General features: G+C 47.0%; 9 protein-coding genes across 9 annotated transcripts; 3 read left to right on the forward strand and 6 right to left on the reverse strand.

Moving 5' to 3' along the window:
- Nucleotides 1–1,672: 1,672 nt before the first annotated feature.
- Nucleotides 1,673–2,404, reverse strand: BDW43DRAFT_309991 (uncharacterized protein; the record flags this gene model as incomplete). Its single annotated transcript, XM_032046812.1, has 4 exons — nucleotides 1,673–1,885; nucleotides 1,937–2,076; nucleotides 2,126–2,191; nucleotides 2,242–2,404. The coding sequence occupies 4 exons, from the start codon at nucleotides 2,402–2,404 to the stop codon at nucleotides 1,673–1,675; spliced, it is 582 nt and encodes a 193-aa protein (XP_031901568.1).
- A 3,241-nt stretch (nucleotides 2,405–5,645) lies between these two features.
- On the forward strand, nucleotides 5,646–7,380 carry BDW43DRAFT_272701 (RNA polymerase II-binding domain-containing protein). Its single transcript, XM_032041561.1, has 2 exons — nucleotides 5,646–5,825; nucleotides 5,895–7,380. Exons 1-2 carry the CDS (start codon nucleotides 5,676–5,678, stop codon nucleotides 7,341–7,343), a joined length of 1,599 nt encoding a protein of 532 aa, XP_031901569.1. The 5' UTR covers nucleotides 5,646–5,675; the 3' UTR covers nucleotides 7,344–7,380.
- Nucleotides 7,381–7,552: 172 nt separating this feature from the next.
- BDW43DRAFT_309993 (uncharacterized protein) lies at nucleotides 7,553–8,315 on the reverse strand (the record flags this gene model as incomplete). The annotated part of the gene is made up of 3 exons (XM_032046813.1): nucleotides 7,553–7,765; nucleotides 7,843–7,922; nucleotides 8,009–8,315. 3 exons carry the CDS (start codon nucleotides 8,313–8,315, stop codon nucleotides 7,553–7,555), a joined length of 600 nt encoding a protein of 199 aa, XP_031901570.1.
- Nucleotides 8,316–9,328: 1,013 nt separating this feature from the next.
- BDW43DRAFT_272702 (uncharacterized protein) lies at nucleotides 9,329–10,274 on the reverse strand. Its single transcript, XM_032041562.1, has 2 exons — nucleotides 10,227–10,274; nucleotides 9,329–10,138 (listed from the first exon to the last, which is right to left on the reverse strand). Exon 2 carries the CDS (start codon nucleotides 10,125–10,127, stop codon nucleotides 9,747–9,749), a length of 381 nt encoding a protein of 126 aa, XP_031901571.1. The 5' UTR covers nucleotides 10,128–10,138; nucleotides 10,227–10,274; the 3' UTR covers nucleotides 9,329–9,746.
- Nucleotides 10,275–12,665: 2,391 nt separating this feature from the next.
- On the reverse strand, nucleotides 12,666–14,429 carry BDW43DRAFT_272708 (emp24/gp25L/p24 family protein). The gene is made up of 5 exons (XM_032041563.1): nucleotides 14,386–14,429; nucleotides 13,734–14,048; nucleotides 13,472–13,660; nucleotides 13,114–13,393; nucleotides 12,666–13,021 (listed from the first exon to the last, which is right to left on the reverse strand). Exons 2-5 carry the CDS (start codon nucleotides 13,884–13,886, stop codon nucleotides 13,011–13,013), a joined length of 633 nt encoding a protein of 210 aa, XP_031901572.1. The 5' UTR covers nucleotides 13,887–14,048; nucleotides 14,386–14,429; the 3' UTR covers nucleotides 12,666–13,010.
- BDW43DRAFT_272712 (ubiquitin-specific protease UBP15) lies at nucleotides 14,031–18,781 on the reverse strand. The gene is made up of 10 exons (XM_032041564.1): nucleotides 18,536–18,781; nucleotides 18,299–18,419; nucleotides 17,984–18,128; nucleotides 17,764–17,921; nucleotides 17,524–17,713; nucleotides 17,369–17,477; nucleotides 15,228–17,312; nucleotides 14,861–15,175; nucleotides 14,678–14,807; nucleotides 14,031–14,576 (listed from the first exon to the last, which is right to left on the reverse strand). Exons 1-10 carry the CDS (start codon nucleotides 18,542–18,544, stop codon nucleotides 14,467–14,469), a joined length of 3,372 nt encoding a protein of 1,123 aa, XP_031901573.1. The 5' UTR covers nucleotides 18,545–18,781; the 3' UTR covers nucleotides 14,031–14,466.
- Nucleotides 18,782–19,593: 812 nt separating this feature from the next.
- Nucleotides 19,594–21,527, forward strand: BDW43DRAFT_272727 (protein kinase PKP2). Its single transcript, XM_032041565.1, has 4 exons — nucleotides 19,594–19,951; nucleotides 20,017–20,136; nucleotides 20,202–20,484; nucleotides 20,546–21,527. The coding sequence occupies exons 1-4, from the start codon at nucleotides 19,818–19,820 to the stop codon at nucleotides 21,335–21,337; spliced, it is 1,329 nt and encodes a 442-aa protein (XP_031901574.1). The 5' UTR covers nucleotides 19,594–19,817; the 3' UTR covers nucleotides 21,338–21,527.
- Nucleotides 21,528–22,380: 853 nt separating this feature from the next.
- Nucleotides 22,381–23,907, reverse strand: BDW43DRAFT_52703 (signal peptidase complex subunit SPC3). Its single transcript, XM_032050197.1, has 3 exons — nucleotides 23,530–23,907; nucleotides 23,404–23,477; nucleotides 22,381–23,335 (listed from the first exon to the last, which is right to left on the reverse strand). The coding sequence occupies exons 1-3, from the start codon at nucleotides 23,673–23,675 to the stop codon at nucleotides 22,818–22,820; spliced, it is 738 nt and encodes a 245-aa protein (XP_031901575.1). The 5' UTR covers nucleotides 23,676–23,907; the 3' UTR covers nucleotides 22,381–22,817.
- Nucleotides 23,908–23,967: 60 nt separating this feature from the next.
- BDW43DRAFT_52743 (gamma-glutamylcyclotransferase family protein) lies at nucleotides 23,968–25,144 on the forward strand. Its single transcript, XM_032050198.1, has 2 exons — nucleotides 23,968–24,196; nucleotides 24,391–25,144. Exons 1-2 carry the CDS (start codon nucleotides 24,169–24,171, stop codon nucleotides 24,942–24,944), a joined length of 582 nt encoding a protein of 193 aa, XP_031901576.1. The 5' UTR covers nucleotides 23,968–24,168; the 3' UTR covers nucleotides 24,945–25,144.
- The last annotated feature ends 41 nt before the right edge of the window (nucleotides 25,145–25,185 follow it).

Raw genomic sequence — 25,185 nt, forward strand, 5'->3', positions numbered from 1 at the left:
GTATTGTTGCTCTGCGGGGTTTCTTTCTCATAAATAAAATAAAATGAAACTAAAAGTGTGTCGATGATGACATGGTGTGAAGGGGGAAACATTCTATTCTCCTAATTCCCTGTAAAGTACTCTTTACTATTACCTATAAGAGGATGCACTGTTGTTACGACGCTCAGCATGATCAATATAATTACAATTAAAAAGAAATATATAAGGGGAAAATACACAAAGTGGTAACAAAATCAAGATGCTTAAAGCCATAGGGCATCAACCAACGGTAAATGAATTCCGTGATGTGCAAACTCACGCCATTGAGGGGCAAAATGGACTTCCGGCCGAAGGAAAGATTTATTTTAATTTATTTACTTTATTATCAATAAATAGGGTGCAGGAACACGGGCGGGGATCGCGTTTCCGTCGCATCATTCGATACCTGCGGCGCTAATTCATCGTCATTCAGTGCTCTGATGGCGGCAACTACCCTTCCGAAGGCAGCGGTGTGCTTTTCTTTCCTTTGTCTGCCTGTGGTCCCTAAAATTGCCATAGTTACCTAACATCCCCCTGTTTCAACTCAAAGTCTAGTATTTTATGCTATACGACACGTCGGCGGGTTGAAATAACGCTCTAATCCCACCTTCTGGAAGATCTTCAGTCAGCGCTTGAGAATGATCTTTTAGCCCTACATTGGTAGATGTATGTATGTAACTTTTCCAGGGCTCAAGCTTCTCTACGATGATTATATGAGTTGGTGGGTCAGCGATTTATACTACTACTAGTTAGGGCATCTTGCTCCCCACGAGCAATAATCACGTACTACTAATACTAGTAGTAAAAGAAACTGTTTCCTTCGTCACTTATTATACTAAGTTATATTCCAAGTATAAACCTGGGGAATTCACATCAATAGGCCTGCAGACAGATATGGCTTAGTCTAGTATCTGGTTAGGAAAGGAATCCATTGGAAAGAACTATAGTAGATCTAGAAGACACAATAATATATCATCGCTCGACCCACTTAATTTAGGTCAAGCTTATACTGTAGATAACAAAGTGCAGGGCTGCGCTTTGTCCCACTAGCCTAGTTGGAAGAGTTTGTCATGTTTAGTGCTGATCGTGGAGAACTCTTTCTTTTGTGACATGTATATATATGTATGGAGTCTGACATGAGTACCCACCGCCATACCTATCCAAGGCTTAATCTAGGAGCAAGGTCGGTGGTCGATGGTTAATTATCGTACCATGATGTAGGGCTGTGAGGCTATTAGAGCAAAACTACTACATGGCTTGGCTAAAGATGGTGCCGATGATCGTAGATAGGATCTACATACATCGAAAGACTGATGCTCCACCAGTGGCTGCAAGACACCAGAGTTAATTTTCATCATACCACCTCTCCACTTTCCCCCATCGAGAACCACGTACACTTAATGTCATGAAAGGAAGTCTGTCTTTCTCCTTCAAACTTTTGAGATGACTATACATCTATAAATGCATGTATATGTACACGAAAGTAAATATAAGCAGTAAATAAAAAAGGTAAACACGATGACACTGTTGTTGAGAGATAGAAACGCAAAGAAGACCTGAAGAGGGAATATGGGACAATCCTATAGTTTACTATGCGAGGTAGAAAATAGACTAGTCTCCATGTATAACAATTTTCATAGCGTGAAGCTAGCATCTAATGCCGTCTTCCGTGATGATGACGGTGTTGAAGTCTTCTAACGTGGCTGCTATGGAGATGGGAAGATGGAGTTCTGTTAGAAGAATCACTTGCAAGTGCATCCAACTGGCCACTCGCCATATCAGTTGACTCCTGTTTGTGTGGTAGGCTGCTATTTGCAACAACGGGACCGAATCCTACACACGCGTCTGGTAGGGCCTCCTTGAGATCCTGCCGGAGGTTAGCGATCTTACCAATACCTTGCATGTATGCGCAACTTACCGCAATAGTTATCTTTGCCAATGGGTTCGCCGAGTCACTGGCTTTCGCAATTTCTGCATTAAGACTAATGCCGGCCGAGGGGACCACGCTGACACCAAGGACATGGTGCTCTGCATCATTCGCACAGGCATCACTAGTTGCTAGATCCGTCAGCCAAAGAAAAGAAAAGAAAGCATGACTTCTACTCACACCCAGAAAGAGCAAATGTAGCTCCAAGGACAGGCTTCAGATTGATTCCTGCCTGAAACCCATGACCTGTTCAGATCAGTAATGCTATCCATGCATGTAATATCAATCGTACATACCGAACGCTACAGCGGCTAATTGGATTGCAGCTTTGGCATGAAAATCCACGCCAGCCTTATTTTGAGCATCTACCTTCATGGGTTCAGTACGCAACTGCGGGGTCCACCAGGAGTGCACTACCTGAGGTGAGATAAGGTCAATCTTGAGCTCTGCAGAGTCCATGAGTTCGATATCTATTCCTGAAGAAACCGATGCCGATCCAGAAACCGGCCCCACGCTGAATCCAGGGCTAAAGACAACTTCTGGACCTAAATCTAAGATCCTAGGAATTGAATACCCATATATCGGTACTTTGGCAATGTCGAACTCTTGAGAAGATCGATCGGTAAAGTCTCCACTCAACGTCAATTTGGGCCCTATTCTTGCAGACACGCCGTGGAAAATGAGTGTGAATGTTGCAGCCTTTGGTATATGCTTATCGGTCTTTCAGATAGAAACCAAGTTCGAGGCTTCCCTTAGTTCCACAGCTATCGCACGACAGTGTGAGAGAGAAGGCATCACTAGGAGTAGAGAAACCCTTCTTGGGAAGGTCCCACAGATGATTGAAGTCCATGGTCAGGCTCTTGTCGTGTTCTCCCCTCTTTTTGTGCTGCAGCACGACACATGCATTATGCACGGTTTTTATAGCCACTTTTCCCACTGAGAGCTCCAAGGAATCGAATACGTCTTTCCAATCTGATCGTCGAGCCTGCTATTTGCAGTCTTACTGTGCTCATCAAATCGAACTTCTGAAACGGCAAGGGGCAACCTATGAGTATTCCATCCACACTGGCCAGTGCCGACAATCAGAACGAGGGTGTTACGTTCGATATTTAACCCATTTCCATGCGCGCTTGGTAAATGCGAACGACTTATGGTCTTTGAAACTGACTGCCAAACTAGTGTTGGCGCAATGAATTGACTTCAATAGGTACTTGAATTTCTCCATGGAGATAACGCTCGTGTCGTCATCGTTATCGACTATAACTTCGGCGAAAGCTGTGTTTCCATCTTGAGACGCTGTTGCTAGGAGTTTAGAGGATTTTTGATTGATCTGGATGTTTCGGGCATGCCGCCCCAGTAGGAAGTGTCCTGCTTCTGAGGCTCCAGATGAGAATGATGTGACTTATTACGGTATCGTGTACGTCGCACTAGAAGCTGTTTACTGAACGCCTTAGGTGGTTCGGCATCGCGTAATATTAGAGGCGCACTTCGTTGAAGAGAAAGGGTAATTAAACGGCTGAAAGATAGCCACGAACGAAGAAAATTGACCATTTTGGCTGTCTGGGCTCAGCGTCACGACAGTGGCGCGATAGGGCACCAATGCTCAAGCTGGCAAGAAGAGCATCCGAATAGTTGGAAACAGCTGTATGGATGAATGTTCGTGTGCCAAACTTCATGTTCGAGAGGTCTTCGCCTATATATGAGGAGCTGAGTGTGGTCCAGCTTCCCAGATCAGCAAATCACCCTGTCATGTAGCTCTACTACCAACTTCACTATCCGTAGTGTGGGGGGTATGGGACTGTTCAGGGTTTCTATCTGATAGCGTGGTGGAATCATTCTTGGCAGGGCAGGATTTTAATTCAGGATGCTTCGGATAAGCGGTAAAGCTAATGTAGGCAAAAGAGCAGTATCCCTATGCGCCTTCGCCTTTTCCAGAAGAAATCTCCATTACAATCAACATCACCTCGGGCTGACCAGTGAATTGTGGCTCATATTGTGTGGGAGGCGCAGCCATGGTTGTATGAAAGATAACATATGCGAATATGTACCCTGTTTGAGCAACTAAGCTGATCAAAAGCTCGAGCATTGAATAGCATATCCAGCATCTCAGCTTTTTTTTTTGCCACTGTGCATATTGGTACAATTAAACTAATACAGGCAGGAGTACGCCAAAGACGTGTGTACGTATTGAGACATATATGTAGGATTAGATGACTACTGAAATGGGAAAATAGGGTTCACTTTGGCTGGTTAAAGTGCCAAGATTTTCCGTTATTAGTGAGACATTAGTTCAATAGGACCGTTAGACTGTGCTACTAGTATCTTATATTAACGACGTCTTATAGATAGATCCTGCACAGCGGCACAGCCATATTCGAATCCCAGGCGCCTGTGAAACTCAGTATACTCCGCTCATTTCGGGGTAGAGCCGAGTTCGGAGCTGAAAAAAGTATAAGTTCCGACGCTGCAGATCAATGTCGCTGTACGTAAGAAGTATTAACACAAGATAATCGAAATAGACAAAGCTAGGGACTCAGGGTTCTCTCCTGTCCGTATAAAGTGATGCGGCCAATTGTGGTCTGCTAGATTACTAGCTTCAAGTATCCTTGTAATTTTCCGGTACAGATCAACGGCGCGCTATGGGCCATGCTGTGAACCAAGGAATATTTTGATATCTCCCGTTGAACTTCCAAATGAAACCCACTTAAGGAGGAAGCCCACATGGCAAAGCTGAAGGCTGCTGACAGCAAGATCCACTCCCAACGCCATATGTGGTATAAAATTCGGGGAGAAGAGTTTGCGGTTCATCAAACTGTCGTTATAATAAGTTTTGTAATCGGTATTACCACATATAGGCTACCTTAGCCTGCTGATATCCTCTGACCGAAGCGGTCCAATAGCCACACTCCCAAGGGACTTTATTGGTCATGCTCTTTACTCCTATGACAAACCACTGTAGATCCAGGAGATTCTTCAGCTGCAGTAGTCGGGTATATAGCTTACTGAACATGGACAGGATGGAGATCATCTCTCCAACGCACAATTAGAATGATCCTTTGTTCCCACTGCGTATACGTTGAGCCAAGGTCTTTCTGGTAGTCCCACCCGAGAGGCGACAGCAATGCAACAATGTGAGCTCTATACTCCTTGCATATTCAACGAAGATTTCTCTGAAAAGGTGGAGTTTATATGAAACTTTGTAGACTATTTTTAGGGCAGGTTCCTAGAAAATGTCCACTGTAGGAACTACCCATAACTTTAGGACTTCGTATACCCACCTATATATTTTATTCGATGAGTTGGGGTTCTTAGTACATCTCTTTGTCTTACATCGCACTGCATGATGTCATGCACGAAAGCCAATCTGCAGAGGCCTTTTATCGCATCCATCTAGATAACTTTGAAAGTACTAGTATCGATGTAACTTCCATGCCCCAGGGTCAGCTGCATGATATAGCCGTGAAATCCTTGCCAAGGGATTCATCTGTGAATATGGGATTTGTATCGTAGCAAGTGTTGGACAGTAGCAGCCCTCGTGTGGCTTTTTTTGACATATGATCTTTGATATTACTGCTTCTATGAGAAAGTTGGTCAGAAAGGGGAACAGTATGAGAATCTAGGATTGGTCACGTGCGATAAGCGGAACCTTCAGCACAATCAACACTCCGTCGCCAAACTGACATCAAGAACCCCCAACACCACCACCCTTGAAGAGATACTGCTGCCCGCAATGGCCTCTCATCAACTTGCCATTGCGAAGGCCTCTTTCTCCGCGGGGCTTTTACGCCCAGACCCTACGTCTGTCCCGCGCGACGAGATTACAGCATTCCATACCTCACTCGACAGGGCGCTATCGCATTGCTCCCCAGCAAACATCCAGGTTTGATTGCGAGTCCTTGGCATCGGTGTAAACTGCAATACTAAATTTGTGACTCGGCGCGGCCGCTAGACCTGTAAAGAATGGCTTCTCAATTACGTCGTCTCGTCGTCTAATCGGGTAAATGTTTGGGCCAAATACCTGGTTGCGCTATCCAGTTCATTCAGCGAGGACGGAGAGCAACCGCAAGCCAAGCCGCAGCAGACCCAGTCCGCTTCCATGAAAAGGAAAAGGTTGCACATACTATACCTGCTGAATGATTTATTCCATCATACCAAGTATCATCTGGATTCGACTGCCGCATTTTCCACCTTTACTGGTTCATCACAGCCGTACATTGTGGAGTTGCTAGGCTACGCTGCTTCCTACGACCGAGAGAAGAACCCGAAACACCATCGACGACTGGATGCACTGTTGGATATTTGGGATCAGCATGGCTACTACGGCAGTGATTATGTCAACAAACTGCGGGAGGTGGTCAAGAACTCCGCATTGTCGGGCCCTGTCAAGGCATCCATTGACGTCGAAGAAAGTAACACAGACTCTGCGAACCGACTTCCGAGCAAGGATGTACCATTTACCATGCCATCCACCCATGGGGACCCGTCTACTCCTTACTATGACCTTCCCGCTGGTAACCTTGTCCCTCACATCATCCCGGACTCAACTGCGCCTCTTCGTCCGGATTCGGTCAAACCACTGCAATTCCTGGCTGGGCCAGCGGATGACAAGCTGGTAGACGCGTTAAAAGCGTTTCTAAAAGACGTTGATCAGATTTATGGAGCCGATAAACCAGAGCCCAAGGGAGATGAGATAGTCGATATAGACGAGCTAGGCCAGACAGTCATTCGTGACGGGATTACAGGCGACATTCTCGATAGTGATACATACTATGGCTGGTCCCGAGGATTCTGCCAACGGATGAAGAGAAGCTCAAAATCCGGCTCTCGAAGCCGGAGCCAAAGCCCTCACAAGAGAAGGCGTTACAGCGATAGCCTCAGCGACGATAGCAGACGGAGCAGATCAAGGTCACGGACTCGCACACCACCTCGTAGATTTGGCCGATACGACTCTCGTTCACGCTCTGTTTCTCAATCGCGATCACGTTCCAGGGAGCGATCTTATTCCCCTCGCCCTCCATCACCACCACGGAGTATGCCCCCAGCACACCACCACAACCAGTTCAACAACGGGGTGCCTCCAGGCTTCCCCCCGCCGCCACTGCCAATGCATTTCCCACCGGGACCACCCGCATTTTCTCAGGGTATGCCAGGAGCACCTCCACCTCCACCTAATTATCAGGGGCAATGGCCACCCCCGCCCCCACCTCTGCCAAAATACGGCCCTTCCAACTTTCCACCCCCGTTCCAACCACAAGGTGGGCAGTTTCCTCAGCAATTCCCCCCAGTACATGTACCACAGGGACAGCAGATGCCGCCGGGGTCTTATCACTTCCCTCCGCCTCACTCTGGGAGAGGCTGGAACCAGCATGGCTACCCGCCTGGCCGTGGATGGAGATAGAAATGTTATGTATAATAAGATACTAAAATGATAATCTATGAAAGCCAACAATACAATTCGCACTGTACGGACAAATCTTAACCTACCCACAAAGTAGCTCCACAAATACACTACAATACATTATATAGAAAAGTCTCAAATCAGCCGCAAGAAAGTAAACATTCGAACCTGCACATAACTCCACCTCTACACACACCCAATAACGAACACTACTGACCCGTAGGCACAGCAAACACACCCCTAGAAACCAACCCCCCAGACGAAGCAGCAGCCGCTGAAGACGCTGCCAGAGAACTAGTCATAGCGGCGTAACTCATGGCTTTCTCAATGGGTCGCAGCTTGTTCCTGTTCAGAGCATTCTGTTTATCCGCAAGCGCTTTGTCGAACGGTTCGCATTCCTTGAAGAGGTCGCCTCCTTTTGCCTGTTTGTTTGAGTCAGTTTATGCCCTGTACGTGGACATACAAGGGATGGTTTGAGAGGACGGGAAGGGGAGCATACGTTCTTCCCCGGCTGGCCATTACAACACATGACATCATGTCTGCAGTCTGTGTTCGGGTCTGTATCGGACATTTCTAGGCCTATCATTGTATCATATTTAGCATCTGAGTAGCAACATATAAAACAGAGATGGAGAGAAGGAGGGACCAGAGAGGGAACGACCTACAATCAAATCCTAGGATACTACTGATTGTTGTCCCTTCTAGTAATGGGAGGAGGCCACCCAGCGGCTTGGTGATATCATCAGCGATTGAATTGACGCTTTCACAGCATTGTTTAGAACGGTGGGAGGGTGGGCAGGTGTTGTTGTTCGCTGATGCTGAGGCCGAGGCAGCGATGATGGAGCTCAAGACTGGGTCTACGGTTTGTGTGGTTGAAGTTGCAGTTGGGGTTTGGGTCTGCTGCTGGGAGAAAGGGATTGCGGTTGAGAGGGTTATAGTCGTTAAAAGGAGGAATATTGATTTGGGATTCATTTTGGTTCCGGGGGGGGGGGGGGGGGGGGAAGGTGTGTAGTTAATTGCTGTTCACTTTGCGGTCGTATGGAGTTGTTGAATTAGAGTGTCTGGTTCCTGTGGGTGGCGATAGAAGAGGGAGCCTGAGGAGATGTATGTTAGTTTGATAAAAGAACGACGAAGGTATGGTGAGGTACATGCGGTCAATTGCTTTTTATGGGGGCACTCCCTTTGGCAAGGGCTACGCTCATCCCTATGTTTAATGCGCGGCAAGTATCCCCTTGATCAGCTTCGGGTGTAGGTGTGAATGAATATATTCAAAGCGCGCATCGCAGGGTATATGCTGAGACCAGAAACAAGGGATGTGCGACGGGACACGTTGGTATCCGCGATGAAGTTAGAGTGTGTGGATGGAATGCAGTGGCGGGTTAATTAAGAGTAATCAGAAATGCTGGATTTGTCGCGATATAATCGATATCTTTCTTCTAATAATAACAAAAGGGTATATTTGATCACAAAAAATCTGCGTTGTGGGCATTCATTTGTATTGAGGTTAAGACGGGGGATGTAGAAACCCATGCAAGGGACCACAGTTGTGAAGTCAGGATGCAAACCATAAACTTCTGAGGAAGTTTATACATAAGGTATGCACAAGCATCCTGTCAGATTGTATTCGCGTGAAGTGAATCACATTTGATCCAGACTTTAAGCGGTGGAAAAGATATCAAGTGCTGTTGATGCTTGAGCTGATAGTAAAACACGGAAAACCTGTCGTAGTCACTCAAACAAAACACCGTACATGAACATTCTAGGAAAACATTGTACACGAAAGCCGCTAAAACTGTTGTCAAAAGAGAATTATACAGGTATAGCAAATGGTGGAGTAAATGGGGGAGTAAGTTGATTCCTAGCTGTTCGTAACTTAACACGACGAACAGTTATAATCAAAAAAGAAGATGAATTAAAAAATGGCAGAGTCGTAGGCCATAATACAATGACCAGCACTGCAGAACGAACGACTTTATAAAGGCAAAACCAAACTAAAGTGGGTTTCCATTGTTTCTGGGTGGACAGTGTGCCAGCACATCAAAACCAATAGCACTAAACAGGGAACTTGTCATGTCCATTTTAGAGCCGATTGATGCCTTGCAGGTATCAGTTGATGGAGAAAGCTCTAAAAGGAGCATATATATCGAATGGGCTAAAATAAATGAAGGACAGGCACCAATCTCGGCTTGACCACGGGATTGCTCTCAATGCATCTGCTGAAGCAGAACTTCTCTCGCTATAATAAAACGCCTGAGGACACCAAACGGTCTCCTCCACATCACCAGAATCTTGTATACCATATCGTCAACTCGTCAGCAAGACACGCAGTGCCTTTTTGTCAAGGTAACGAGATACCAGTACCACGTTCAACCGCCCCCCCTTGAGGCGCGAACGCTGGCCAGTTTAGAAAGATGGGGGTTTTCCACCGTGCCTAGTAGACTTGCGACCACCTCTCTCACCGAAGTCATGGTGGGAGACACCTGCAGAGGTAGGTGCAGGGCCTCGACGATACATGCCACTAGACAAGTCACCGCTCTCGCCGCTACCTGCACTGCTTCTACTGCTGCAACTGACGGGGGAACCCTTGTCGGCATCCAAGTCGGCGAAGGACGCCATCCGGTTTTGCGTATACTCTAGCATAACGCGGCTATAATTCTCAACTGACGTAGGGGGATTCACCGTACGATCCATCCGAAGGGAACTCCCACCAGGAGGGCGGGTCCCTCCTCCGTCGGGGATATCCATAGGCTGTACGCTTTCCGACTGTTGTATAGAAGTTGTCATGGTTGCTAGCTCTGAGTGAACGGTTAGTTCAAGTCATCATCACAATGTGGCACGTAGCGAGCATCTGCGGCCGGGAAATCATCGTCTCGGTAGCGGTACCATCGTCTACAAAACCGGTTCAGAAAGAGGCATTCCATACGGCTGCTTTCGCGCGAGATAAATAGAGGTCGTGTCAGGCGATGACGGCTCAAATAGCATTGACTCTGGTATGAAAAGGCAGTCTCCCACTTACCTTCACCAGAAGGATGTCAGTAAAAGACGGCAGCCTGGAAGTTGGGAAGTGGTATTTCGAGACGCAGAAGTAGTACGGATAGTGTAGTAGACACAGACGCTATCGGAAGGGTTGAATATTGATCTTTAAATCCGATATAGCAGATAAACCTTGGGAATCCGTGCAACCGGCTCAAATTAATAAGGAAGAGTATGGGCCACGGTCCCTACAAGTGCGATATGAGATCACAAGCGAACAACGACAATATACGAGCAGAAAGAGCATTGGCCAGACTTGATCCACAACGGCAACATGGGAACTTTCACTTCCAACTTGCGCCATGATGTCATTGGCCCGAGGGACGTTCAACTTCAGCCAAACCCTCTCAAGGTCCAAACCCTCCGCCTTGGTGAATCTCCAATAATTCGTTTTTGATCAATCATCTGAAATCGATCGGAATTAACCGTACTCCACAGACCTCATGGGTCGGTAGATGCTCGACCGGCCCACCACTTTACGAAGCAAAATGAAGTCACCGAACAATACGACTGATGGCCTCTGTCGATCACCCAACTCAATATTACTAACCCGTCCCCTGCAGATTGTTGCTAACTATGGCGGGTATCTTCTTTTCTGATCTGTTGCCAACGTTGGAACAATGATGTTAAGGAGGTATGTACCAGGTGTACATATGTGGGACGGCAGACTAATGTTGGCAGAAACAACTCTCCTAACAACAAAACATTTGGGATGGATCTTGGGACCTCGAGAATGCCATGAATGGGCCTAGAACTAACTGATTTGGCATGTGTGATATCAGCCCGTCTGCAAATTTAGATGTCTCTTCCCCTTGAAGTAATCATCGGCATAAAAGGAGCAGAAAAAAAGAAACCGTTTGTTCTGCCCAAACAGAAAAGGAAAAGAAAAGAAAAAGTGGAGATCAGAAAAAGGAAACCAACTATTACCACTAGAGCCCTGACACTGGTTCCCAAAACTGTCGGTATACCGTACTGGAGAGGTCACGGGTATGGTATGTGAGGTGATTTAGGTAGTTCTTCCCTTGGGATATCCGAGCTTATGATGCATGTCTCTGAATACTACATGGTAGGAACCAGTCAAGGCGAGCAGTGGGTTTCCGCCATGAAAAAGACTCCACCAGAGCCATGCGCGAAGGATGCATGTTCGTGCGATAGGAGCAGGAGCAGCAGGAGGTGTGTCTGAGGTTGGAACCCCGTGACGTCAGGGGCGTCGACGGTTAGAAAAAAGGTCAATATCTAGTCAATACACTCAGGGTACCAACGTCCAATCGTCCAAGCTTTTCCTCATGCACAATGGGGATACAACTGGCCCATGTCCACTACTCCTATTGGGATAAGCAACGAAGGCTCCATCATGTTCCACATACCCCTTCAACCCAGAAGTCAAGCCAAATGGAAACCGATTCCGATGACTTGGGATACTCCACCGGCCCCTGTTCCGGGTGCATAAGTGGTGTATCTATCAGAAAGGTACCTAGGTTAAGCGAGCTGTCGCTCGGTTCACTAACACATTCACACGCAAAGAGGAAAAGGAAAATTCCTCACCCTAAGGAGTAAATGGCGGCCGGAGAACTTCGAAAAAGACGGGGCCAGTCGCGAGTATCGTCTACCCATCCCTGAATAGATCATACTCTGGCCTTCCCCCTACACATTAACCAATAGTGACGGACTAAACCTCCGATCAGCATACATATTGCCACCCAGCAGATCAAATTTAGAACAGAGGTGTGAGGCTTCTGAAGACATGCGCTTCTTGAAGTTTCAACAACTGTCACTTGGCAACCTGCATTCCAACGTCATACTAAGTTGGGGATAATTCTTCCTTCAACTCTGCAACGCTGCTCACACCTCCTCACACGGTTACGTTTGATCTTTCTTTCAAAGAGACATTATATTACTAAACATATGATGTAGGACGCATGCAGACCTCGGTTCCATCCGCTTATGTGACCATCGCTTCCTCAGCGCGTTAGTTTCTGAAAGTTGGATCTCCTGCACGAATGAGTATGGGTGTTTACTTCTTACTCACTACTGTGTGGGGGATAGCCTTGATATTCATTGATCCCAGCGTCGAAAAATCTGTAGTAGAATTGCTGTGATGTCGGTACAATAATTTACCGGGACATTTGTTCTTCTTGTCATACCTGGGTCCTTGTTTTGGTCTGGCCTACAGAGTAGAGAAATGTAATCAGTCTAAAACCAGCCTTTACGTAACCGGCGAGATGCATTCTCGTGTCCAAATTCCCAAAAGGATGACGTACAAACCACCTACTCCATGAGGAGATCCGAAAGACTGACTGGATTCTCGAGACCTGGAGCGACGTAGCATTGAAACTCAAACGTTGGTCCACCGCAAACAACCTCCCTTGGCAACGTGTTGTTAGGAGAAACCAGCTACGAGGCCGGGACCATCTCCACCGCGACCGCAAGCGCCTTGCGAGCCGATCAATCGGTTCATCAATTGATTCGACTATACTACAATCGGACCATACGACCCTGATGCTTAGATCCACAGGTTTCAAAAGGGAGGAAAGGAAGAAATACACATATGCAAAGATCCTAGGCCGTTTAATCAGATTTACATACAATAGGGGAGGCCCCAATCAAAGAACATAGACTATCGATTCATGCTCATCACACGTAACCTGTATCTGTTAGCAGGGGATAGCCTGATTTGAGAAAGGAAGAAAAGGGAGGGGGTGGGTAAAAAGCCACTAAGCGGCTCCCTTGTACGTACCCTTCCTGGCACCCTGGAAGAAGAACCGAACAACAAACACCTGCAATCCAGCCATTGAAACCATCATCAAGCCCTCAATGACGCTGAAATTGAAGATCCGACGCTCGGTGCTACGAACAGTGCTGAAATTACGGTTCTCACGAGTGCGGAAGTACTTCTGGTTCCGAGAAATAGTCGAAAGCTGAGCGGACAGCTTGTAGATGGACTCCTCGAGCGCGGTGGCCTGCTCGGGGCTCGCACCCTGTCGGGAAGGCAGTTGCGCACGTTCTTCGTTTTCGACCTGGGAGAAGAACCGGTCAATATTGGGCTCCAATGACGTAGAAAGAAGACAATGATGCAATCCGGAACCCCAGCATACCGCAATCTCGAAATCCACAAGCTTCTCGGCGAAGGTTGACATTTCATTATTGAAGCAGAATCTGTACTCTCCAATGCTCTGCGCCGTGAAAACGAAGTCGCCCTGGCGTTCCTTGGTGCCGTCTAGGACCACTTTCTCACCAGGCCCGACAACCTGGTAATCCACATCAAAAGAGCCACCGGATTGGACCTAAGATATATAGACCATAAATATCCATACTATGCGCGTAAAATTCAAGCCAAAGTGGTGACAAAGAACTCACAGCGAAATAGAATGCGACCTTCGCGTTCCTTTGGTCAACATAGTTGTAGAAACAAGCTTTCTCGTTGGCTTCGAGTTTGTAGGTGAGAGCGGTGGCCGTCACCGTCGACACGAAAGTGGCCAAGAGGCCTATGACTAGAGCTGCAAAATGCATTGTGAAAATTATCGGAGAGCCAGGAGCTCAAACTAGGGTGACTGGCTTGCTTTGGACAGGAAAGTTGAAGTTCTGGCCAGCTGTGTGTTCCGCGGTGTTTGTTGTGTTTGCATTGATTGTGCCAAACCAAACAAACTATCTCCGGCGAGTTGCAGTTTACTACTATACCGTTAGTAGTTAGCCCACGGTCTTACCAAACGATATCTTGCAGTACGAACTACAGCCACAGTCACAGTGCCTCTCCGTTTTGTCTTAGCTTTCTTTCCCTTTCGTTATCAAAGGTTGTCTAATTCATGACGGCAGTATAAAGAAATGGTTCACATTGTCATGCATCACTTCCAGTGTCGATTAAGGGGCTCTTGAAAATTATCATCATCCCGTCATTGAGACCCGCACGTCTACAGAGGAAGAAAGAAAAAGACATAGATAAACAGGGGGTCCACAGATTCATTTGAGTTTATAAATCTCTTCGTAAACAAGACTGATTGTGCAAGCATACCGTATTTTCATATGCATTTCCCGCTAACGGCAAGGTAATTGTGCACGAATCCCAAACACTCACAAGCATAGATCAACCCTTCTATCGGATGAAAAACGACTCACTTCTGTTCCAAAAGTTGCGGTTCTTATTTACATGGTCAAGTCCGAGGAGATCGTCGGAGTCGCCGACAATGTCGGAAAGGATATCATCTAGATGGGCGAGAATGTTAGCTTATGCTTGTAAACTACGCCCAAAACAATTGCAGAAAAAAGGAAGAAAAGGAATAAAAGGGAAAAGAAAGTAGACCTACCGTCTTCAAGATAACGCGGGTTTGAGTATAGAGAGCGAGGAACCACAGCAAACTTAATCTTTTCAAATTGTTTACCCTTAATTCCAGTCCGCTTAGAAAGCCTCTCTTTCGTCTCTTTGAAAACCTCGCCCTGCAAGAAGTTATTATACTGCACGAGTCTAGCTGATAGAATGATCTACTTACCGGCTTGAGAAGGAACTTGAACGGCACGCCGTGTGGCCTATTCAAATCACGATCGAAGTTATACGCGTTAATCGTACGCTCGCCCTCTCCCATGTTGACCTCTTCTTCAGGTATCCTTTCGGCATATAGTGTCACGAACTCATTGATACCAGCAATCTTAGAATCTCCCTGGAAGTCTCTGTAAATCTTTCCGGCGTGAGTCTCGTAGATCCTCACTTCTCGAATCGTATCATCGTCCATATTTGCCTTCTTTTGCAACCCAACGAGAAGATCTGAAACAGTGCCGTCTCGAGGCACCAGGACTTCAACTACTTGCTGTCATGTCGTTAGCCTCAATCCGCCATAAAGTAAAATTACGTCGATTTACCTCTTTCGTGATGCCTTCGGGAAGCCAGGTAACCTTTAGGCAAGTCTTAGACTCGTAGTCACTCAGACTTGTCTCTAAGACTTCATAATACAGTGCATCGGAACGGTGCATACTATATCCGTAACCGGCCATTGTCCCGCTAAGGATTTGATACAGGGTTTGATTGGCTTGGTTGGGGTTGCGTTTGATGAATTGCTTGGCTTTCCCAGTGCTCGCCATGACAGGAGCGAAGCGCAAGTGTGTAGACTCGACATTCAAATGTTCGCCAACCTTCTTGGAGAACTGATCGTAGGTCATCTTGCGACTCAGGGTCAGGGTGAATTCGTCGCCCTCGCCCGCCTTTATAGGGGCAAAAGTAACATTGATCCTATTCAAAAGGTAGTCATAGTACTGTCTCGCATCCTGATAAAGAGCGGTAGAAGGCAGCTCCGATTCTTTGATTGACTTCTGGAAAGCAATAATATCGCCATCCTGGATCTCGGACTGTTGGAAAGTCTGTTTCGGCTTCATGACATCGATCATATTATGTTTGATTTCCTCATACAGCATGAATTCCGTACCAGCAGGCCAATCCATCTTCTCGAGGATTGTTGGTGCAAGTTCAGCTACTTTCTGGTTCTTGCGAACGTATACGGAGCCAACGCCCGATAGTGTTTGCGACGGAGCGTCAAAATGCTTCAAGAAGACCAGCACTGAGTCCTTGCTGTCTGGCCAGGAGACCGTCCCGTCTGCGGAAGGCTGGCCGACCTCCATCCAAACTCTGAATGGGTTCCCTTTAGTGCCGAATCTGCTGTAGGCCTCTTCCACAGTCATGTCCGGGTCCTTAATGACCTGATCTGGTCGAGTCGTCTTGTTTTGACGGTTCACCATAACCCAGAATCGGACTCGGCTAGCATCAATGCCTTTCTCTCCCGCAAGCTGCTCAGCAAGCTCACCGACCTTTTGAGCTCTGAGAATCCGGTATTGCTTTGGAAGTGCTGGGTCTCCGGCTGGTAGGTCAAGGCTCGTCAGGTCGAAGCCGTGATGAGACCTGAAAGAATCCTCATTAATGACTCCGACATTGATATACAAGTGGGCTTCCTCTCTCTCCTTCTTCCTGCGTGCCAGCTCTACACGTTCTTCAACCAAACGGTTCTCAATGTGAGACGGGATATCTTCTTTCATAATTGGAAGAAGGACGTCATCCAGTTTTGATTTCCGAATGTAAACCAGCATGTACGCGTTCATCGAGCGCTTCGTTGACAAGGCACGTGTATAAGGCTGCTTGACACCGGCCGCACCATTAGACAGCTCATATTCTCCACCATAATTCTCTTCGAGGACTTCCTTGTCCGTTGCTCGCGTAACCCTATCATCGTCAAAGCGATACCAATATCCGTCCTTGGTGGGCTTCAGAAATGCGTAATAATGGCCTGCATTCAGATCGCCACTATGTACCAGTACACCGTGCAACTGGTATATCCATGGCTCAGACTTATCGGCATCATTGGAGAGGTAAGGTGTGGCATCAAATTCCATGGGGAAGGCATGCCGATCATTAATTTTCATCATAGCGTCGCGGTTGATGTCATACTCAAATCGCTTTAGGTGAAGATGGAGGACAGGTGGGAAACTTTCAAAGATAACACCCTTCTTGGCATCTTGTAAACCGTACGGTGACCCAGCGTCGTACTTGTTTTCACCCTCGAGTGTTTCCACTTGAATGTAATCCTTAAAACTGTCGTCCAAAGTCTTGTTGTTCCTTACGTTGAGTTGAATATCCCAGAAGTCTTCCACACGCGAGGATTCATAATCGACATTGATGCAGGAAATGTAAGTCTTCGTCTTCCCGACAAATAGCTCCGGCAATGCTTTCTCCGCTGGGGTGCCCTTCATTTTCTCCTCAAGTCTCTCCATTAGCTTACGCGACAGCTCCTGGACATCTTGCTGTTCAAAAATCTGCCTCGACTCCCACCCAAATGATGCAGTAAGCTCAGCTGTTGAGACCGGGTTTTCGCTCGTCTGAAGATTATAGAACAACCTTTGTAATGTCCAAGCGCTGTTGTCTCTCGAGGCCTCAGCCGCGGTCGGGATTTGATATGTGGCCTTCAAGAGAGTTAATTGATAGACAATACGTAGACGGAAAGTATTGGACTACACACCTTTCGAAATGCGTTGGTGAAGTATAATGACTGTAAAAGTGAATTGAGGTAACAGGTGGCACCCTGGTTTTTCAACCCGACCATGCCAGTCTCCTTCTTCGAGTCATAGCTAAATTGAATTAGTATGGTTCTCGACGACATCTTTAATGACATACTTTTGGAAGCTGTGCCACAAGACACCTGTGGGATCCTTAACGACACGGACATATGCTGTGATATTAGCCTCATCGTTTTGTACCAAAGATACTCCGTGGCCGTCCCATGGCACGTTAAACAGCCTTCTCAGTTCACAAAAGCGAGTAAATCCCCAGTCTCCCTCATCCGCATTAAATCGATGAGTAGCGACTAGCTAGGATCAGTAAATAGAACATTTCACATAGACAAGCCATACATACCGTGGGATATTTTGATGGATGGATCGTTGACATTCCACAGTACAAGGCCGAACTGAACACAAGCGTACCAGTTCTCCGGTGGCTCATTTTCCCAAGCGTGTTCCAAGTAGAATGATGCGTGCTCGACGTGATTTCCAAATGGGAAGAAAAGAATCCGCCTACGCACCCAGGTTAATACCTTACTATACAGTAGGAAATCGCGACCAGGTCATGTACCCACCATGGGAAGCCTGCGCATTGAAATGTTGGTCCATGTTCCTTCTTCTTCAACTTCCGCCAGTCCTTAATATGCCATGTATGATATGCCTCGTCCTCGGTTTCCAAATCCGGGTCTTTAGGAAGGACTCGTGCCATCATCGCTGTATCTATACCGGAGGCTTGAGTTAGAAGGTACTCCAAACAGGCGAGGAAATTTTGGGCATCAGGTTTGGCGAATAGAACTTCCGACCCCGCGGCGGGGGATCTCATAACCTTCACGGCCATCTTTAAAAGGAGCAGATTCAACAGATAGGCAACATATAGAATGAGTCCTTACAATCATCTGCAGGAGGCTCTGGCTCCGGCTCCTCCGATCCGGACCGAGAGACAACCACATCGTCTGTCCTGTCATTGTGATACTGCTCATATTCGTCGACGAGCATTTCATTATCCGTGACCTAGGGATATGATACCAGAATCAGCACGGTATTCCAAACATAAACCCAGGGGGAAAGCATTTTCATCGTCCGTGGGTATAAAGAAAGATGATGGAAGAGTGCGGACAAAGACTTACGTTATCCATAGAGGGAAAAAAATAGTGCGCTCACGCACTCCAATCTAAAGGTACACTTGGTTTGATACTGAACTGAAAATTGAAACAAATGTACAGAAAAGAATGGAGGGGGTGAGAACAGGCACAGAATAGGGTGAAATTGGCAATGCGTAGGGGCGCCGAGTGGCTCGAGACAAAGTAAGGGAAAAAGGTAGGCGTCTAGGTGCCAGTCCGAAGGAGTTGGAAGCTAGGTAGTGGCGGAGTGCGCAGAACCCAATAATAACGGCCATGCCTCGGCGGGACAAATTATTATTAAGATCCTCTTGAAAGAACCACCCTGGATGGGCTGACACCTTGACCACAATAGTAGATAAAAGAAACCATCTAATTTCTGTACATTTGGATATAAAATAGCTAGGACAAACAAAAATTTCACAGGATAAATAAATTTGACTCCTACCCAGACAGTAGCGCCTCAGGCGCATGAAACATTCCTATTCAATTCAGTTATATTTTCACCCTTTTTCTCCCTTATTGATTGATCCTGGCATGATTATTTCAAAAAGATGAGTAAATTGAATATAACACTATCCACATTGATATCATCTCACTGTCTACTTGGTTATCAAGCATTTGAAGCAACCAAGGACGGAGGGGGAATAACTCAAGGAAGAAAAGTACATTGAATATATATTCAATCGTTTGACATCGTCTAATCGAGTATGCCTAGGATTTGGGGCGTAAATTCTTCCTTCTTCTCCGATTTTGATAGTAAACATGTGAGGGGAAAGCTCTTTTAATATGATACTTCAGGCCCAATATACATGTCACATAGATATACACGGGGCTAAGCCCCAGCTTAATTCCACCTCGGACTTTTTCTCCAAGTCTTATAAAATGTCCACACATAGTGCATTCTAGATCAATACTAAATATAGTTGAGTTTTGACTAGAAGTGCAGATGAGAAAAGAAAAAAGAGAGTAAGTCCTTGGAAATATCAGCGGAAGTGAATTAAATTGTTCGGACATCTACACGTCACATGCTAGTCGGAAGCTCACACACCGCCTGCGGAGGCTGCAGAAAGTTGACTCGATTCCACCCGCAGTGAAATCAAGTCATGGAATAAAACCATCATGTCATGCCACTGGTAGAGACTCCGCATCCTACAACCCGGTGAGCCATGTATGGAAAAGTTTATCCTGACCTGATTTTGGGTGAACTTTGCTGGTCAGAGACCATATCATCGTGTCGCACATCTTACAATCCATGAGACGTCTTTGATCGAGTTCACACCAGAGCAATATGCTGCGGAGTCATCCAGCTCGGCGCTGGCATGCCTTCCGGCAATGCGCTCCAACACTCCGGCCTTATTCCGGCCTTCATCAATTTCAACCCCATAACCCGCCCCCATGGAGACCTGTTTCCGCGTTGGATGAGTATGGACTTGCCTAAGCCTAAATTCCCCTCAGTATCACTTGCAACTGACGCCAATCTTTCATAGATGGGTCGAACGCGATATCCGGCCCATAAGTCTACGGCAATTGACCTTCTTTGGGCGGACCCTCACAGAGTCCCGACTTATTAGCTCGGCTAACTACGTACGAACGGAGCTTCCCACAAGGTTAGGACGCGTCTTGTGGTTACTTTTGCATCCAACTAACAGCTTTTGCTTCCCTCGGTGGTTAGACTAGCACATCGCCTGCGAGATATTCAAAAGCTGCCGTACGTCGTGGTAGCTAACCCTCATCTATCTCTCGTGTATGAGCTCTACTATAAAGCCTTCGAACGATTTCGAACTATTCCAGAGATTAAAACACTCGATGACAATGACAAGTTTTGTGACATCCTACGAAAGACGTTGAAGGAACATCTCGTGGTGATTCCAAGATTGGCGATGGGTGTTCTAGAGTGCCGCCATCTGCTACGGGCAGATGTATTGGATCAATTTATGAATACCCTACTACGCGCAGTACGCCATGTTCTAACAATTGTGTCGCGTGACTTAGTGGCTAATTATTTCTCTCTAACAGAGAATCTCTCGTCGAGTCATTGCGGAGCAACACCTGGCATTGACGGAGACATTCAATTCCCCGTGGCACTTTCCTGGCTCTCAGGATCGCACAGATCTTAATGCAGACTATGTCGGGGAAGTCTTCCTCAAATGCAACGCAAAGGAGGTCATTGAGCGCTGTGGCAAACTTGCGCAAGATATGATGCGTCAGGCGTCAGGAACCGAGAAGATCCCAGAAATTTCCGTACAGGGCCACCTAGATGCCACATTTCCTTACATGTTGAGCCATCTGGAATATATAATTGGCGAGCTTCTACGGAATTCGATCCAGGCCGTAAGTGAACAGTATAATGGCTTGCCTGAGAAACCACCACCCATTGAAGTGCTCGTATGCGAAGCGCCGCAACATGTAATACTGCGGATTTCCGACCAGGGTGGAGGAATACCTCGCGAGGCTCTGCCGTATCTGTGGTCCTTCAACAAAGGTCCCCACAGCAAGGCACGACTACAAAACCTGGAACAGGTGCCCGCAATGGCCGCCACAATGCAGGAGCTGACCGTGCCGAAGGAGACGAAGCGGGCCGACAAGGAAACTTTCCGAGAGAGCTCTCTTGACACGCTTACCTCCCGGCCGCCCAACCTCCGCCTGGGTATGGGGCTCCCTATGAGCCGAGTATATGCCGAATACTGGGCAGGCAGCCTTGAACTGCACAGTTTAGAAGGATATGGTGTGGATGCATTTCTCCAGATATCCAAGCTTGGCAATAAGAATGAGCAAGTCACTACAAGGGCATCGATTGATGCAGTGTGATTCACGTGGTTTTTCTTTGAACATTTTTTTTGTGATATGTATGATGATACCTATACCTATATAACCATAGTTATAAAATAGACCAATGTGAAAGCGACGACTTAAATTAGCCACAGACCCACTTCCCCAGGTTTTCGCGCAGCAACCGAACCTAAACGGGATACACAGGGAATCCATCCGGCTTTTGGACCCGGCATGACGTCAGTAGGGATGAATTTCCGCTTTCCAAATTTACCTGTGTAAGATACCGTACTTGTTTTGGTGACAGGGCTTATGAAAAATGAGGTTGCCTGAGAAGTACTAAATCACATTCAGCCTTATCCGTTCCCTCTTTTCCCCCCAGTGACGTGACGTCGATCTTTCCACCCTTCCCTCTTATATACGAAGTATAAAATCCACCATGAAGCGCCTCAACTCCCCCAAAGACGACAACGTTCCAATCTATATTTTCGCCCTTCTCTTTATGATTCTTTTTCTCAGTTTCCTTGGCACATATTTCGACACCAGCAAATCGCGCCCCTTGAAATCAACTGCAGGTACTGAAGAAGTAATACCTAGCTGACAATTCGTCAAGTCGAGTCGGCTCAATCGAAATGGCTGGAACATGCTCGATGCTTTGCCTGATTCTCATCACACTGTTCAGTAAGCCTCCCTACCTAGATCTGTTTAATTAACCCTATCCAATAACCTGGAGTCCCTCCCTCCGAATACGTTTTGGTGTACATATCTAGCGTCTCACCCCATGCTCCCGTCACCGGAACAAGCGAATAGGCATTTAACTAACACGGTAATAGTCCCTCCGCTTGGAGTGTTCCTCATTTCCGGCTGCAGCGCCGATTTCTTCATCAATATCCTGCTGACAATTCTCGGGTATCCTTTTATCCAACCTCTCCCTTGATCCTCCCTACAGAACTCACAAACCTTGACTATTTCACAATTGATATAGTCATACCCATTCGGATGGCGTTCCGTTATATTCAAAAATAAATTAGAAAAAAACAACTAACACAAAATAGGTACCTCCCAGGCCATATCCACGCCTTCTATCTCGAATACGTATACTACAGTCAACGCAACGGCGCAACAGGACGTGCACCTGGGGTATACTCCGACCGAATCCAGCGTGGTAGCCAGCGCGAGACAACTTACGGCACCATTCACAATTAGGCGGTTGAACCTGCGATTATGACTTACGAAGGGGGCGGCGCACACTTGTTTTCATTAATCCTTTGCCCTACTTTTTTTGGGCTAATTAATTGCTCCGTTCGTTCACCTTTGCATGAAAAGCTAGTTCACTTTCGGTAGATATCATTATTGCGAGTCCTGTTTGAACACTTGTCGCTCTCCACCATTTCTCCTTTTCGCTTCTCGCAGTCTAGGCTGTAATTAAATATATAATCCGCGAACCACATCCTATAAATAATAGAGGTTGAGCCCAAAATCATTGATTAAATTCATCAACTTATACACAAGAGGAACCTTACACCGCCTTCTTCTCCTGCTGAGCTTGACCCTCTGCCCCCTTAGTATTGGCCTTCGTTTTCAACGCCGGAAATACGAACGGCTTACTCCTCCTTGTACTACCCTCAGTCCTCGGCACAGCCCCGGACCCAGGACTCCACCACAGAGCTCCAACCCAAGGCTGCACATTCCACCCAACGGAAAGCGTCACATTGTTCCGCTCCGCCATCTTCCCCGTGATATCGCCGATCTGATACTTGGCCCTCTGATTCCTCAAACGCAGAACACCAGGCGCGGCCTTATCCTTCTTAATAGCCTTCTTAGCACCAGCCGTCCGTTTCGACGAAGTCTTAGCCGGGAAAAAGCGCTCCTGGAGAGCAGCGAAGGAGTACGGCGATTCGGGGGCTGGAATAATAGTATCCCAAATGATAGAATCAGACTGCGGGAGAAGAGAAGATTCGTTGTCGGAAGAGGAGTAGGAGGCGTAGACGTAGACGAAGAGTTGTTTTGTGTTCCAGTTGAAGAGGGAGGAGAGGTCTAAGTGATGTTAGTTTGCTGCCATTCCTTTCTTTTCAGGGATCTACATGTGGTTTGGTTGCACATACCGGCGTCCAGGTCGAAGCGCATCTGGGCGTATTCTTCTTTTTTGTTAGAGTAGTAGTGTGGGCGTCCTTTGATTCTGTTGGTTGTTAGTGGGTTTGTTGTTTGTCGCAGAAGAGAGGGACACATACACTTTGACATCCCTCAGGGTGACAGCGGTATTTGCGGCGTCGGTTGGATACAAAAGAACCGATAGTGCAGCGAAACCCGCCACGAAGAGGGCTACGGTTGTGAAGAAGCCGAAGACGGCCTGCGCTCGGTTTAGAGTCGAGTGCATGGTGACCTGGGTTCCTTGTTACTGCGAGGCAATTGGTGATGGATATGTCCGGAGATATAACTCAGGGAACCCAAACGGAAGGACAAGCAACGTCTACAAGTTGAAGTAATCAGAAGGGAGGAAATCTCCCTGTGGAACACTCTTGCGCCTGGGGAGTTATCAAAACACGAGATGATGTTGAAGCCACATTGACCTTTTCGCGCAGGCGGTGAGTGGAGAGGCACGGAGCTTATCGATAAGGCCCATGCGTATCTTGTGAGTAGACATATATACTAAGTACAACCAAGCTATGGCGGAAGACTCGCCCTTTCATTTTACTCATTCCCTAGCTCCTTAGCTCTCTAGATTTCTGATAGCCAAGTTCGCTTGATAACTCTAAGCCCTCGTCCGTTTATCCCGGATCCATCCGCCCCAAATTAGCAACCCCACAATACAACTAGATACACTGCCAGGTCAAGATCAAGCAACTCCCGTTACACACGCACAACTCACAATGGGCGGCAACGTCCTCTTCTTCTATGGTGAGTTATCCCATTGATTCCATAGACGTACTTAATCTATCATATCCACCCATGCACTCCCCACCAAACTTCAGCATATCCAATCCCTATGACTCCAACATTCAATCTCAAAACCCCAATCCACCCCACTAACCAACCCCCCAAGCCAACCCAGCACGCAAACAAAGACGATACCACTGACTACCACCCAAAAGGAACCCTGATGGCACCCCAAATACTGTACCGAGTAATCCACGGCTCGCCCAATCCAGAGCCCTGGCAAAAAGCCCTCCTCACTTTCAAACCAGCCATTCTGCACGGGTATCGACGGCACCGGGTGCGGGGGGCAGACTACCCTGGAATTGTAGCAGTTGGCCAAACTACTACAGAGCCAGGCGCGAATGCAAGCGTTGGTAGCACGGCGTCTGTGCTTGGGACTGTTGTTTCGGGATTGACGGACGGGGATATCCATCGATTGGATATATTTGAGGGATCGGAGTATGAGAAGGGGAAGGTGAAGGTTAGGGTTTTGCAGGAATCGTTGGATCGTCAGGATGTAGGGTTAGATGGGAAGGATACAGATAAGCATTTGAGGGACGTTTTGGATGCGGCTGGGGCGGAGTTTGCGGATGAAGGGGAGGAGGTAGAGGCTGCTACCTATGTTTATGTTGCCGGAAGGAGTCGGCTGGAGGATGGAGAGTGGGACTTTGAGGCGTTCAAGAGGGACAAGATGGCGTGGTGGGTTGGGGCTGATGAGAGTGAGTGGTAATACTTCTTAAGGTACCCGAGGTTTTAGATGGAAAACCAAGGGTTTTTAGATTTTTAGATGGTCCAATTCAACATGGTTTTCCAGGCCGAAAGGCAAGTCTAAAGTAAATATGTACAGATCTAAGCACGCCAACTAATGGAACGTCAAACATATATTTGCGTCAACAATGTGGGTGCTGTTGAATTGTCCGATTAACGTAAATCCATATAACCATAAGCAATGCGTGGTATCTTATGCACCC

Source organism: Aspergillus alliaceus (genome assembly GCF_009176365.1).
Source record: "Aspergillus alliaceus strain CBS 536.65 unplaced genomic scaffold BDW43scaffold_15, whole genome shotgun sequence".
Taxonomy (NCBI): Eukaryota; Fungi; Ascomycota; class Eurotiomycetes; order Eurotiales; family Aspergillaceae; genus Aspergillus; species Aspergillus alliaceus.